At 57.1% G+C, this 12660-nt stretch overlaps 1 protein-coding gene across 8 annotated transcripts in view; it reads left to right on the forward strand.

The window, feature by feature from the left end:
- RAP1GAP2 (RAP1 GTPase activating protein 2) overlaps positions 1-12660 on the forward strand; it is an 83733-nt gene that overhangs the window by 24955 nt on the left and 46118 nt on the right. The window contains exon 1 of one of the 8 annotated variants that reach the window (XM_040532425.1): positions 6384-7503. The exons of 6 other annotated variants lie outside the window; for them this stretch is intronic. In XM_040532425.1, the coding sequence (XP_040388359.1) occupies positions 6794-7503 (710 nt within the window). In that variant the 5' untranslated portion in view covers positions 6384-6793. Of the gene's footprint in view, positions 1-6383; positions 7504-12660 lie in introns of those variants that run through there. One more of the 8 variants, XM_040532424.1, reaches the window with a different exon arrangement.

The following is a 12660-nucleotide window of genomic DNA, read 5'->3' on the forward strand; positions in this document are numbered from 1 at the left end:
AAAAAAAAAAGTAGTTTTGGTTTCTAACGCCCTCTTTTTATTACTGCAGCCTTCTGGCTAGGATACCAGGCGTAGGCAATTTTCTCTGCTCTATAACTTGTTAACAAAAAGACAAGCTGCTTCCTACAAGCCAAGGAGCACTTCAAGAAGCCTCGTGCATGCTGCAAACATCAATATTGACTTGTGGAAAGCTGGCGGAGGCGGAACAGCGAGTGGCTGCTGGTTGTGGCCCGGAGCCTTTGGCTGCAGAGGGGACCCCGGTGCAGCGGGCCGCTGCAGGGTCCCCACCGTGGTCCCATCACTGCTGGCTCCCGGGCAGCCTTCCTGGGGCAGTGAGCCTCCCATGGGGAGCACCAGGGCGGCTGCGTGTCCCTGCGTCCCCGCGGTGCCGGTGTCTGGTGAAACCGAGTGCGGCAGCAGGAGGGTGCGAGCAAGGAGCAGGGCTGCGGGGCTGCTGCCTGCCTGCTGCGTCTGCTGGTTGTGATAACGAACTCAAATGCACAGGTGGCACCGCAGCTTCAAAGCAGTTCTTCCCTCTATCTCTCTCCCTTTTATTTTTTTTTAATTTGGTTTTCATTAGTTCCTATGGCAACCATGAATATGTCTGAGAGACTTGAAACTGGAGAGAATGAGTAGACATTGCAGAGGGGGAGCATCGGGGGAGGAGGGAGACTGATAGCCCTGGCATCTCGGCCAGGGATTCGCTCGTCCTAATTCTGGTGAAGGAAGCGCCGGGACGTACCTGCAGGTACAACTGGCGAGCAAACGCGCCGCAGAAGACTGAGCATCTCTGTGCAGCGGGGGGGCTCTGAGCTGCCGCCTTTGCTGCTCGGCCTCCGCAATGCCCAGGAAGCTCTGGTGAGTCCGGGTCTCGCCGTGCCCGGCTGGCTGTGCCCTCCTGGCCGGCAGCTCAGCTCGCGCCGTGCCCCCGCCTTGTGCCGCGGTCCCGCTGCAAAGCGCACCTGGCAGTGGGGCCCCGGCTCTGCGAAGGCTGCTCGGCGTGGTGGGGAAGGGGAGCGCGGGGTTTGTGGCTGTGTGGCGAGCAGGGGGCTGCTCTGGAGGGAGCTCAGATGCTCGGATTCCCACCGTGCGTGGCCAGGGGCTGCTCTCGGGAAGTCTGCAAAGTGCTGCGAAGTCTGCGCGGGAGCGAGGCGGCCCTGGCGGCGGGCAGGAGCGGGCTGTGGAGGTGTTGGGGTGTGGGTTGGGGAGCGTGGGGAGGGGAGCGCTGCTGGGAGCCTGAGACGGGGCCTGGGGCTGCCAGCAGCGGCACCAGCACCAAGGAGCTGTGCAATGGAGACTGGGAGCAGGATTTGACAAGTGCAGGTGTAGGATTCTGGCACAGGCCAATTCCACCACACTCTTTTCTTTCTGTATTTTTTTTCTTTACTCTTTACTTACTCCATGTGAAAGCTCAAAAGGGGCGTCGAGCCGAGAAGAAGCCCTCCGTGTGTCGGCTCGCTGCTGCTCTTTCTTCTCGTGCCACCTGCAGTACCTGCAGAGGGCAGGCAGCAGCTCCTAGACCCGCGGTGCTGTCGGTGCCCCTCAGGGTACGGCTGCCAGCAGAGCTTGTAGGACACGCTCAGGCTCCATGGCGCAGGTCATGCTTCCCAGGAAGGGGAGAGCGGAGCCAGACTGCAGATAAATCCACTTCTGAAGCCTGAATGTAACCCCAGGCAAAAAAATAATCATATCAAAGGAACTTTGCATATCCAAAAGCAGCCCTGGACCTGGTGATCTTACTCAGCTGATTTGCACTCTCACCTGAGGTGCAGGTTAAATGCAGGGTTCCCAGGGGCCAGGCAGGTTCCTGCGGATGCCCCCCAGCCCCAGGGCTCCCGAGCTCCTTGTCTGGGTGCTGCCCTGGACCAGGACATCCTGGGGCCAGCACAGGGTGTGGAGCTGCGGTGGGATGAGGATGAGCATCAGTTCTTCCCAAGGCTGCAGCAACGAGCTGCTCAGGGGCTGTCCTTCACTCAGAGACCCTTCGTCTGCTGGTTTCTCCTCAGCCCTCTGGGTTCTGATTAGTTTTTCTTTGGTATCACCAGTAAAGAGAAACCAGCAAGTATTTAAAAAAAAATCTATAAAATAAGTTACACCTTCAGGCAAAGAATCACTTCTTGCTTTATCCTTATAAAGCAAAAATCACAATGCAATCATGTCTGTGTGGAACAGAGGAGCCTTGTACACCAACCACTGCAAGTTAGCACGTGCACAGCTAAAACTCACATGGAAGAGCATGTGATGCTCATCTGATAATGGGAATGGTGGCAGAATATGAAGGTGCAAAGAGATGAGATTGCCCTGACCTTCGTAAAATGAGCTGTGTCCGAGCTTGAGGCTCTTTAATATTTGATGGGCCAGAGCTGTGTTAATGGGGAGATGCGGCAGTGATTTAGTTTCTTGGCAGGAGCTGCACTGATGATTGCAATAATCTTGTAGGTATGTGCTTAGGTCCTGTGAGGACAAGGTCTGGAGAGCAGGTTGTGTCCAAGTAAATTCCTTTGATTTTACTACCACCTTTAAGATGGGTAATTGCATGCAAATGTATGCTTTGCAATTATACCCTGGCTGTAGGAGTACATGCGTTACAGCTGGGCCTCAACTCCGCTGCAAAAAGACGCTACCAGCAGTGCCTGAAAAGCAGCTGTCTCCAGCAGACGGAGGCAGGCTTTGTTTTTCATTTTGTTTTGTAACTGCGTATCTTCTGGGCTGCAGAATCTGCCGAGTGAAGCTTCCAGAGGTGATCCCCTCAGCAGCCTGGCTGCTAGGTAAATTATTAAAGCTGCGGTGCGGAAATGAAAGAGAAGAAACCGATCACGTGGGGCTGGTGTGCGACTTGGGTGCGCGAAGAGTTTCTGCGGCTCCCGGGGTGAGCACTTGTGGAAGGCGCTGGATGAGCTCCGTGCTGCTCCTCTGGGCTCTGCCGGAGGTTCCACGTCTTTGGAAGCCGGGGCCGGGTCCCAGCTGGGGGAAGCTGGTATTGCTGGGGGCTCTGGGGCCGACAGCGCCTCGGGCTTGCGGCAGACTTGAAAGGCTGCCGGTGATTTCTGTTCTGCATTTTGCTGTTCCTTCCCGTCCCCTTCCCCACACGTTGCTGCCCCTGCTCGCAGGACCGAGGTCTCGCGTACGGGAGCCGGCCGCCGGGCTCCTGGCAGGAGGTGACGGCCCCGCCGGGTGTCCCCGCGGGTGGCCACGGGGGGACCCTGCCCCGAGCCGGGCAGGCAGCCGGGGCCGGCAGCAGCCACCAGGGCTGGCGAGGAGCCACGCGAGGGCTTGGCTTTGCTGCCCTCCTCTCCTCTGCGACTTGTCGGTTGTCCTTTTACATCTTCTTCTTCTCTGCCTTGAGGTAAAGGGGACGCGTCCCCGACTCGCCGTGTTTGCGCAGCACCCGCCGGGGCTCGCGGCACGCTGCGGGACGGGCGCCTCGGTCCCACCAGCCGGGGGGAGAGCAGCTGGGGTGCTCCGCACACGGGCGTGCTGCCGAGCGTTTGCTGCGGCTTCTGGTTGTGTTGTGGCCTGCTGAGAGGAGAGGGGCCGTGCTGGCGGTGCTGGGGCGGCGCAGCCTGGGCCACCCGGGGCAGGTGCCCGTGCGTCGCGGGGCGGCTGCAGACGGATCTGTAGCTTTAAAAATCTGCCCTCCTCAGCGCCAAATCGCTAGGATTTCCACGGGAATCTCACGGGGCTCGCCCTTCGGCCTCTCCCCGGCCCTGCCTGCGGCTGGGGGACGGGCCCCGAGCCGGACAGCGCCGCTGCGCGCTCCGAGAGGGGCGGCGGGGGGAGGCCGGGCCCGGCCGGGGGCGCTCAGCCGCGGCCGTCCCGCGGCGCTGCCCGCAGCGGCCGCCAGGTGGCGCCGGGCCCCGCTCCGCCGGGCCGGGCTCCGCTGGGCTCCGCCGGGCCGGGCCGGGCCCCCCCCGCCGCCCGGCGCAGGCGCTCCCCGGCTCTGCCCCCCCCGCGCCGCCCCCGCTGCTGGCCCGGGGGCAGCGGCAGCGGCCGGGATTCCCGCCCGTGCTGGGGCGGGGGGGCTCAAACTTCCCCGCTGAGAGCAGGCAGGGCGGGTACCGGGCACCCGGCGAGGTGGAGGCGGTTCGATGTGCGCCACCCCGTCCCGCCGGGGCGCTCGTCTCACCCTCGAGCGACACCGCCCCATTGCTGACGGCTCCGCTGCAGGTGTTTCAGCTGTTATTGGTGTGCGCGTGGCCCATCTAATCACGGCAAGTTTTTCTGAGCTTTTTTCCTGGGCCATCTTTTTTGGTCACCTGACTGTAGTCTTGCCCCTGATTTTTTGTAAAGTCTCACTGGAAACTTAAACCATCTGCGGCAGTCATAAATCATCTGTCTTTTCCCTTGCGATTGTTTGGTTTGGTTCTCGCGGCGTTTCATGTGCCCTCATATGGCAGTGAGGGATGAAGAAGCAGATTTCACTCTGAAATGGAGCAATCCCTTAAAAATGTCAGCGTAAACCTTGGGGGGAGTGCAGCATCACTGCTTTCCATTGCTGCTGCTGAATCTGAGGAACTCGGCGGAGGGGCCGCATCCTGCTCTTGCGGGGTGGGCGAGACACCTGCCTGTCCCCTCGCCCACCCCTGGGCTGTGGCTGCATGGGGTCGGTGGCAGAGCCAGCCCCTGCCTGCGGCACCTGCTGCCCAAGTCCCAGGGTCGGAGCCCTTGTGTGTTGCTGTCCTCCGCTGCGAGCAGGTCTGGCCCCTGCGGGGCTAACAGCGGCTGACAAGTGAGATCTGGGACCTTCGGGGATGGGGTCTGGTCACTGGGAACCAAGTGTTCGGGATTGTGGCATCTGAATGAATCTTTTTCTAATGAGGATTGTGGAAAAAGGATGGAGCTGGTTTCTGAGGTGGATGCTTTCTGTCAAGCTTTCTGCTTCCCCTCTTCCCCTCCTGCACGTTTCCTCAGGACACAGCACGTGAAGTGCTGGCCCGGAGTCCGGCTCCAGCCCATAGCTGTCTGTGGGGGAGTGGGTGCAACGTGCTCTGAGCATCCTGGCTGTCAGTGTCTGATTTAACACTTCCCTGGAGAAGCTGCTCTGCCTTTGCTCCTGGGAGGCTGCATTAGGGTCAGGGTCCTTTGCTGAATCAGAGTGATTTCAAAAAACCCACCAAAACTTTGAAGAGAAAAAAAAAAAAGCTCCACTCTGAACAGGTTTGGGCTTGTATCCAAAACCAAGCAATATGATTCAATCCTCTTATTCTGGGAGGAGATAGGCATGTGTGAAAATGTTTGCATGTCCTTCTTTACTTGCCCAGTGCGTGGTGCACGCAGAGCCAGATGCAGCGGTTGCTGCGGTGTTGGCTGAGCCCAGCCACAGGAGCCCGTGAGGCTTGGCCAGGCCGTGGCTCTCTGCCCGTGCCTGGTGCCTCCTCTCGTGTGTGGCCAGCAGCAGACACACGAACATTTGGCTTTTCTGTGCTGTTTATTCCGACTGTGAGCGGATAAAAGCAAAGCGAGCTTGGGCAGTGGGTGGTGCTGCTGCTTGGCCACCCGGGTCCCTCCTCACGCAGGGGATCTCTGCCCATCGGGAGCCGGCAGCTGTGCATCCTGCGCTGCTATGTGCACCAGCACTCGCTGTCCTGGCTGCTCTGGGATGTTAGCAGAGGGCGGGTGGGGATGAGCACCTTGGCCTCTAGGAGAAGAGAAGCCAGGTGGGGGCTTTGCTCCGGCTCCTGCTGGGGGTCCTGCCTGTCCTTCTGGCCAGCGCTGCCCCTGTGCTGCCAGGCTGTATCTGCGTGCACGCAGCCCTGCCTCCGAGGGTGAGGAGTGCTCCTGTAGCACCAGGAAGCAAAGATGGGAGCTGGTAATCTAAAGGGAGGAATGCAGAAAGCAGTGAAAATGGGGTGAAAGTAGGACAGAGCGTCTGGTGGCTCGAATGAATCATCAGTCAACTCTCACTTCTGCTGCTTTATTTGCTTTTCATGCAAAGAAATTAGCGTCGGCTGCATTTTCCTTGCCAGTTTGGGTGCCCTGAGCTGTGGAAAGGGAAAGGGCAGCGCCGTGCCTGGGTGGGTGCAGGTCCCGTGCTGTGCGGGCCGGTTGTTGGAAATGGCCCGTCCCAGCCGCCCGTCGCTTCTCTGAAATCTGGGCTTTGCCCTCGCGGCAGCGCTGGCTGCAGGGCTGAGATAGGGACAGCCCCGTCGCCCAGCAGGGTGCTGCAGCTCCCCGTGGCCGTGCTGGGGCTGTGCTGGGCGCTGCTGACAAGCCCACTCCACACACGGCGCCGGGTGGGATGGCGAGCAGGTGCCCCAGGTGGGCTGCACTGAGTCCGAGCACCAGCAGTGCTCGGGATTGCTCGGGATGTCCTTAGCCAGAAATAGATATGGATTGTGTGTGTTTGTTTCTTTGCTCTCTCTCTTTTGTGCCTAAAGGTAAGGCAGAGCAGGGCCTGTGCTGGAGCAGGCAGTGTCTGCCCTCACCTCTGGCCCTGGGACAGACAGGGGCAGCTCAACGTGGCAGCGTGTCCCCCCCGGCCAGAGCCCAGCACGCGATGCCACGGAGCACGGGGAGGACGTGGGCACGTTGGCTGACACTGTGTTTGAGAGCAGAGCCGCCGTCAAAAATCACATCCATTTTCTAAAGGGGAAAAACAACCTGGGAGATGGGAGCCTTAATGATATCCTATTTTCTTTATGGACAGAAATGACCCCTAATGGGCACAAGAGCTGCTTTCTTGCTGAGGTACCATATAATTTAAGAAAAGTCGAGACAGGTCTGAGGGGCGTTGGTGAGGCACAGCTCGGCGGAGGTCGGTGCTCCCCTTGTCCTCCTCACCCCTGCGGTGAGGATGGGGCAAGGCTGCGGGGGCTGCCCCTGGGCTGGGGGCACCAACTTCGTGTGCAAGAGCAAAGTGTTTGCAGGTGGGGAGCTGCACCCTTGGCCCCAGGGCTGCCACCATTGCTTGGTAGCCGGAGTGGTCCCAACCTGTGCCAGCCAGAGACCAGCAGCTGGTGCGTCGGTGCTGCAGGGCAGGACGGGCTGGAGGGGTCGGTCGTTGCTCATCATCTCTCCGTGGGCTGGATGCTTGACTCGGGGTCCCCTGCCTCGAGCAGCATCGCAGAGCCGCGGGCTGTGCGTCGTGTTGCACAACACGCCTTGTGCGGGTGGCACTGCCGAGGCTGGGAGGTGGCAAGCCAGGGGGTGGGTGGGCAGCGAGCGGGTGCTGCCGAGCCAGGGGGTGCTCACCCCAGGGCCATCCCAGGGGAGGGCGGCAGCGGGGCACAAGCCAGCCAGGCTGGTCCCAGAGCTGGCAGCGGATTTACCAAATCCAGCCGGCCCCAGCGCCGCTCCCTATCTGCGGTGCGCACGTGGCTCCGTGCGCCCCTTCGGGGAAGGGTGGTTATCGCTGCTGGCCTCCCCCGGAGACACCCAGCCCTGCGCCCGCGTGGCAATCCTCCGAGCACGTTTCAGAGCGTGCTCGGGACGGAGGAGCCTTTCCCAGGAAGAGAGAGGTGCTGTCAGCTGTAAGGACTTGGGGTTTTTCAGCTGTTCAATCTGGTAAGCCAAATTTGTATAAAACGTTAGGGGCAGGTCTTCTGTGGGGAAACCAGTCCAGCTCCACTGATGCTCCTGAGACTTGGCTTGGTGTTTGGTTAGATGTGTTCCTGTTGGTGGCTTTCCATAGATATTTGGGTTTATTTTTGGGTTTATTAATGCAAAAACCCAAGCTATAACGTGGAGGCAGTCAGCTGGGATTCTGCGATGTGAACGCGGCTTGCAGGAGACATTGGACGTGACGCAGCGGCGTGCTCTGCTGCTGCGTGCTGCCGAGTCCCATATGTTGAAATGTTGTTGTTGCTATCAAAACAACCTTCACATATTTAAAGCTAGATTATCCACAATTACATCTGCCCAGAGGACTTAGCAGCCCCACGTGGGTCTATTTTTAGCTCTGCTTCAGAAGTAATAAACCATGCTGGTTTATATATCTCTTTCCTCCTGCTATATTTATAACTTGTCAAAATAGGAGCTGTTTGCAGACAATCAGAAGGATTGAAAGAGTATCAGCCTTTTAAAAGCAAATATTGGTGTAACGGGGGGAGGGATGTTTAATGGCTGGAGCGATAAAGGCACCATCTGGCTACGGATGTGTGCTCCCAGGCGTCCTGGTTTGCACAAGGACAGGGTGTTCTGCAGGAGCTGAGCACCCTGCCCAGCGCGCTGCAGGGACCCTCGCCCTGCTGCTCTGCACCCATGGCTCAGGGGCGCCGCTTCCTCGCACCACCATCGGTGTCCCCACGCCCCCGCGGCCGTGCCCCCACGCCTGCTTGGCTGCTGGGGTGGGTGCACTTTGGGAAGCCTGGTGCCCTCCTGTGCCCAGCGTCCTGAGCAGGATTAGGGCAGCATTGGCTGTGGGAACGCAGGTGTGGCTTATTCCTGATGGTTATTTTGTTAATTGCTGCACTGCTCCCACTGGTCGCTGCTTTTCCCTCTGCTGAGTGGGATCCCAGCCTCTGGCAGCCCGCAGGGCCTGGCCCTGTGGCCACCACGCCAGGAAATGTCCATCTCCAGAGCTTTATTTCCAGCGGGGCTCATAATGTGCAGTGTTATCCTCAGTTAGCAAACAGGCAACAGCCAGCTGAGCCCATATGATATTTGAGATCCTCACATCTTTAGAGCCTGTTGTAAAAGGCTGGGGCATCTCAGGCTCCTACCTAGAAGAGATGTAGAGGCTTGGCAGGTACTTGAATAGGTTAGGGTTGTATTATGAAACCTCTGTGAAGACTCAAAGGTCACTCCTTTCAAACACAGTCCTCTCTTATTCCTCTCAAATGTTACCGGTGTCACACACCAAGGACTACGACAGCTCCTTCCTCATAGAAGCAATTCGGTGTTAATCCTCTCCAATTTGGAAAGCTGAGCTCGATGTTCTTTTCACTGAGATGACGTGGGTTGTACTTCTTGGTGACGTGTTAATAATGTCTTGGCTTGACTGGGAGCTCGGGAGTGGGAAGAGTGTCCATCAGATCTTCAGCAGCGCTCCAAAAATCAAGTGCAGCTGTACCAGCTGAATGGTTTGCTCCTCACCTGCGTGTTAAGCAAGAGGGAGGTTTACTGCCAGGCAAGAGAAATGAGGTGCGGTGATAACAAGTCCAGGATCAAACCAGGGGTCTGTGTCCGTTTTCCTCTCCCTGGCAGTGCTCGGGCTGGGAAATGGAGTACAGCAGTCGTGCTCCTTCCTTTGGGAAAGGGCAGCTCCTGCCATGTATGGCTGTGCCTGGGGCTGCCCCCAGTGCTCCGAGTATGCCTCCTCCAGGCCTCTTGTTCCCGTTTGATGAGGTCGAGCAGTGTGAGGGCATTTAACAAGGAAAATGGCAGTTTTCTAGCTACTACCTACATCATATTCTATATTTTTTTTTGATCCAGAGCAAGAGACAAGGAAAAAGCCATAGAGCAACAGAAACCAGTTTCTGAACATGATTGACTTGAGCACGCTCCCTGTTGTGGGGATGTGTCATTGAGATAATACCTGTGTTTTAACTCCACAAATTATGTCTTTTCACTTACTCACATCAAACAAATTGTCAGATGGAGACAGTAACTGAGTTACTGGGATCCTTGGGGGGTGCAGAGGAGTGGGGAGCGCTGCTCGGGCTGGCTGCGTTCCCCATGGTGCAATCCCCCCATCACCAAGCACCCGCATGTCTCCCAGGGTCCGTCGTGGGCTGTGGGGATGGGACTGAAAAATGACTCCGGGGTGGGTGTGTGTCCTGCCCAGAGGGCTAGGGCTGACTCGAGGGCTAGGGGTGCTGGTGGCTCTGGAAGCATTGGGCACGTTACTGGTGTTTGTTTGCTGTGCATCCTGAATCTGGCTTTATTAATGATGTTAATGATAAATGATGGCATTTAGTTCACTGATTTGGTAGTGAAATTCAAAGGAACTGCTCGTACTGTAAAGACTTATTTCCTCTGCTAATCTGATCTAATTTAATTTAACGCTGAAATCTTGAAACTTGTTTATTCAGAAAGCCTTCATTCATAGCAAAAAATACCCCAAATTATCAAGAATATGATTTCCATTTAATTGCGCTGCTGTTGTGGGGATGACTACGCTGTGCTGCGTTTCACCGAGCTAACACAGCACGCTCACACGGGCACTGCAGCGGGCAGGGGCTGGCGCTGCCCCGGGGTCTCGGCTCCAGCCTGCGTTGTGCACCTGGTCCTTCTCCTCTCTGCTGCTGATCCTCTGCCTGGCCCTCGGCAATTCGCTTTGTCACCCTGTGCTGCCGTTTCCCTGTCCGCTGAGTGGCTTTGATTTATGATGTGCCGGTTGGCACTGCAACGTGCCGAGGAGTCAGCGCCAGCGCTCGGCTCTGCTCACAGAGGCTGGAAGGCGGCCTCGGCACCAGAACACAGGTCCTGGGATGTGTGGTGGGAAGGTGCCTTCTGAAAGCTTCTTAGGAAAGCCGTGTCTTTCTGGAGGCTGCTGAAGAGGGAATGGTTACAAAAATAGTGTCATGAGAACCTGCAGATATATAAAAAATATACAGGTATCTGCACATATATAAAGTTATCTATAGATCTTCTCCCATAAAAGCGGACGCCGCTGTCAGCCTCTGGGCTCAGAGGGACGGTTTTATACTGAAGGCAGACCGGGGAACTGAATGCTCCCATCCAGCCCTGAGGTGTTCAGATCTGGAGAGTGTCGCTGCAGCAGCTATGGATGAAGAGTTCTGCCCTCGTTGGCTTGGCCTTGCTCAGTCTGCAAGGTTGTCTTTGCAAGTCATGATTGTAATTTGGGTAATCTTCCTGGGCAGCATAAACCTGTCACGCCACAGGCCACTGAGGCTGCTGGGGCAGAGGCAACAGCTGCGTGTGACTAATGAGTCCCCAGAAAGGCAAAACGTGTGCCTGGGGTGACGCTCCGTCCTGCGCAGGACTAATTGCACGGGCCGTGGCTGCTCGGGGGGGCTGGCAGCCATCGCCCTTCTCGCTCGGCTTTCGCTTCTCGGGTGCCTCCCTGGCCCCACTGGCTGCTGTGGCCAGCAGCTGCGTCCGAGCGGGGCGATCAGAGCACGGCACCGAGTGAGGTGCATTTGCTCGTGGCCTGGCACGTGTCCTGGCAGCGTGGTGCTGGCGGGTGGCACAGCAGGAGGTGGCATGTTGTGGCTGGCACTGGAGCAGCAGGCGCAGAACCGACCTCGGTGCTTGGGCAAATAGCCACCGAGTCGACCTCCTGCTGGCTCTGGTACGGGTTGTGTTACTTGGGCACGGATAGCCACACGCTGTGAAATCCACTTCCTGTCCTTTGTGCTCAAAGTTTATTCCAAGGTGATAAGACAAATTCATTTTTTATCGCTGTGCTAACACAGATATATCTTAGTTTGTATTTTGCATGCCTTTGTGATATGCAGCCACCATACAGAGCTCATGGGATCACCCCTGTGGGAAAGCATCCAGCTGGGTTTCGTAACTGCTGATCCCCCTTCCAGCCTGCCCGGTGCTGGCAGTCGGACCTCATCCTGGCATACAAGCCCATGTTCCAGGAGTTCTGATTATCTCAGTTTGAGTGCTCCAGCAGATGACAGCCCATTTCAGGTGCATTTTAAAGTCAGATTAATAGCGCAGTGTAGCAGCAGTGGCACGGTGCTGCTAATCTTCTGCGCACTGCAGCGATTATCCGCTTCCTCGTGATGTGCTGGGGGTTGTACAGGCGTGAGCAGGGATGGGACAGGGCAGAGATGCTGCTGACACTGCTGTCAGCTGCTGCTCCTCTGTGCCTGCTCTGGTCACATGGAAATGGCTACATGATTTGCAAGAGCTGGGATCTGTTTGCAAGCAGTAGAAAACAGCTAATTGCCTTGAGTAAAGCACCAAGGAGTGACTTGCCTGGCTCTCCAACAAAGACAAAGCAGCACTTCCAGGAGGGCTGAACGTCTGGGTTCCCAGAAAGGACCAATTTGCACCCCTGTGGTTAATCAAGTGCCATTTCCTGTACTTTGCTGAAGCTTAAATTGCTTCTTGACTCTGCTCCGCAGGGCACAAAGGGTCTGTGCGTGAGTTCAGGTGTCTGCCAGCATGGGAACACACTGTGCCCGGCCGGGAGCAGCACCCTCCTCTGCAGCACTCAGCTCACCTCCGCGGGCCGGCTGCTGCACAGCTGTGGGACAGGCAGACACTGCTGGGGCCCAGCCAGTCTGCGTGGATGGCCAGGGTAGGGAAATGCAGGTGTTGCAGTCCTCTGCGGGCTGGCTATTGCTATGGCTCTTTATTATTATTGTTGTTGTTGTTATATTTATTTAACTGATGCCTGATCTGAGGTGTTAGGAAGGTGCTTTCAGTGCTACCAACCACTCATCTCACCTGTTTGCCCTGCAAATACAGAGAGGAGTCTCATGAGATGCAGTGAAAGAAGTACACCACATCTAGAGAAACTGTGGCTTGCGTGCAGAGGTGTGTGGGCAAAGCGATGCCAGCTCTGGGTCCTTCTAATCCCCACGTTGGTTTTAGGTCTTTTGCATTTGCTTTTCCCACTGAGGTCTCTTCTCTCCAAGCCTCTGCAACCACCAAACGGGTGCCCGTGTGCACCAGCGTCGCTATCTGCCCATCTAGCCTCCTGTCTGCTTCCTAGCACTTACGCACAGCTTATCTGAAGTTCTGTTGATCTTCAAACACCGCCGCTGTGCTCATGCGAGTCCTGTTCTATTTTTAATG

This window comes from Cygnus olor, chromosome 20, assembly GCF_009769625.2.
Source record: "Cygnus olor isolate bCygOlo1 chromosome 20, bCygOlo1.pri.v2, whole genome shotgun sequence".
Classification (NCBI taxonomy): domain Eukaryota; kingdom Metazoa; phylum Chordata; class Aves; order Anseriformes; family Anatidae; genus Cygnus; species Cygnus olor.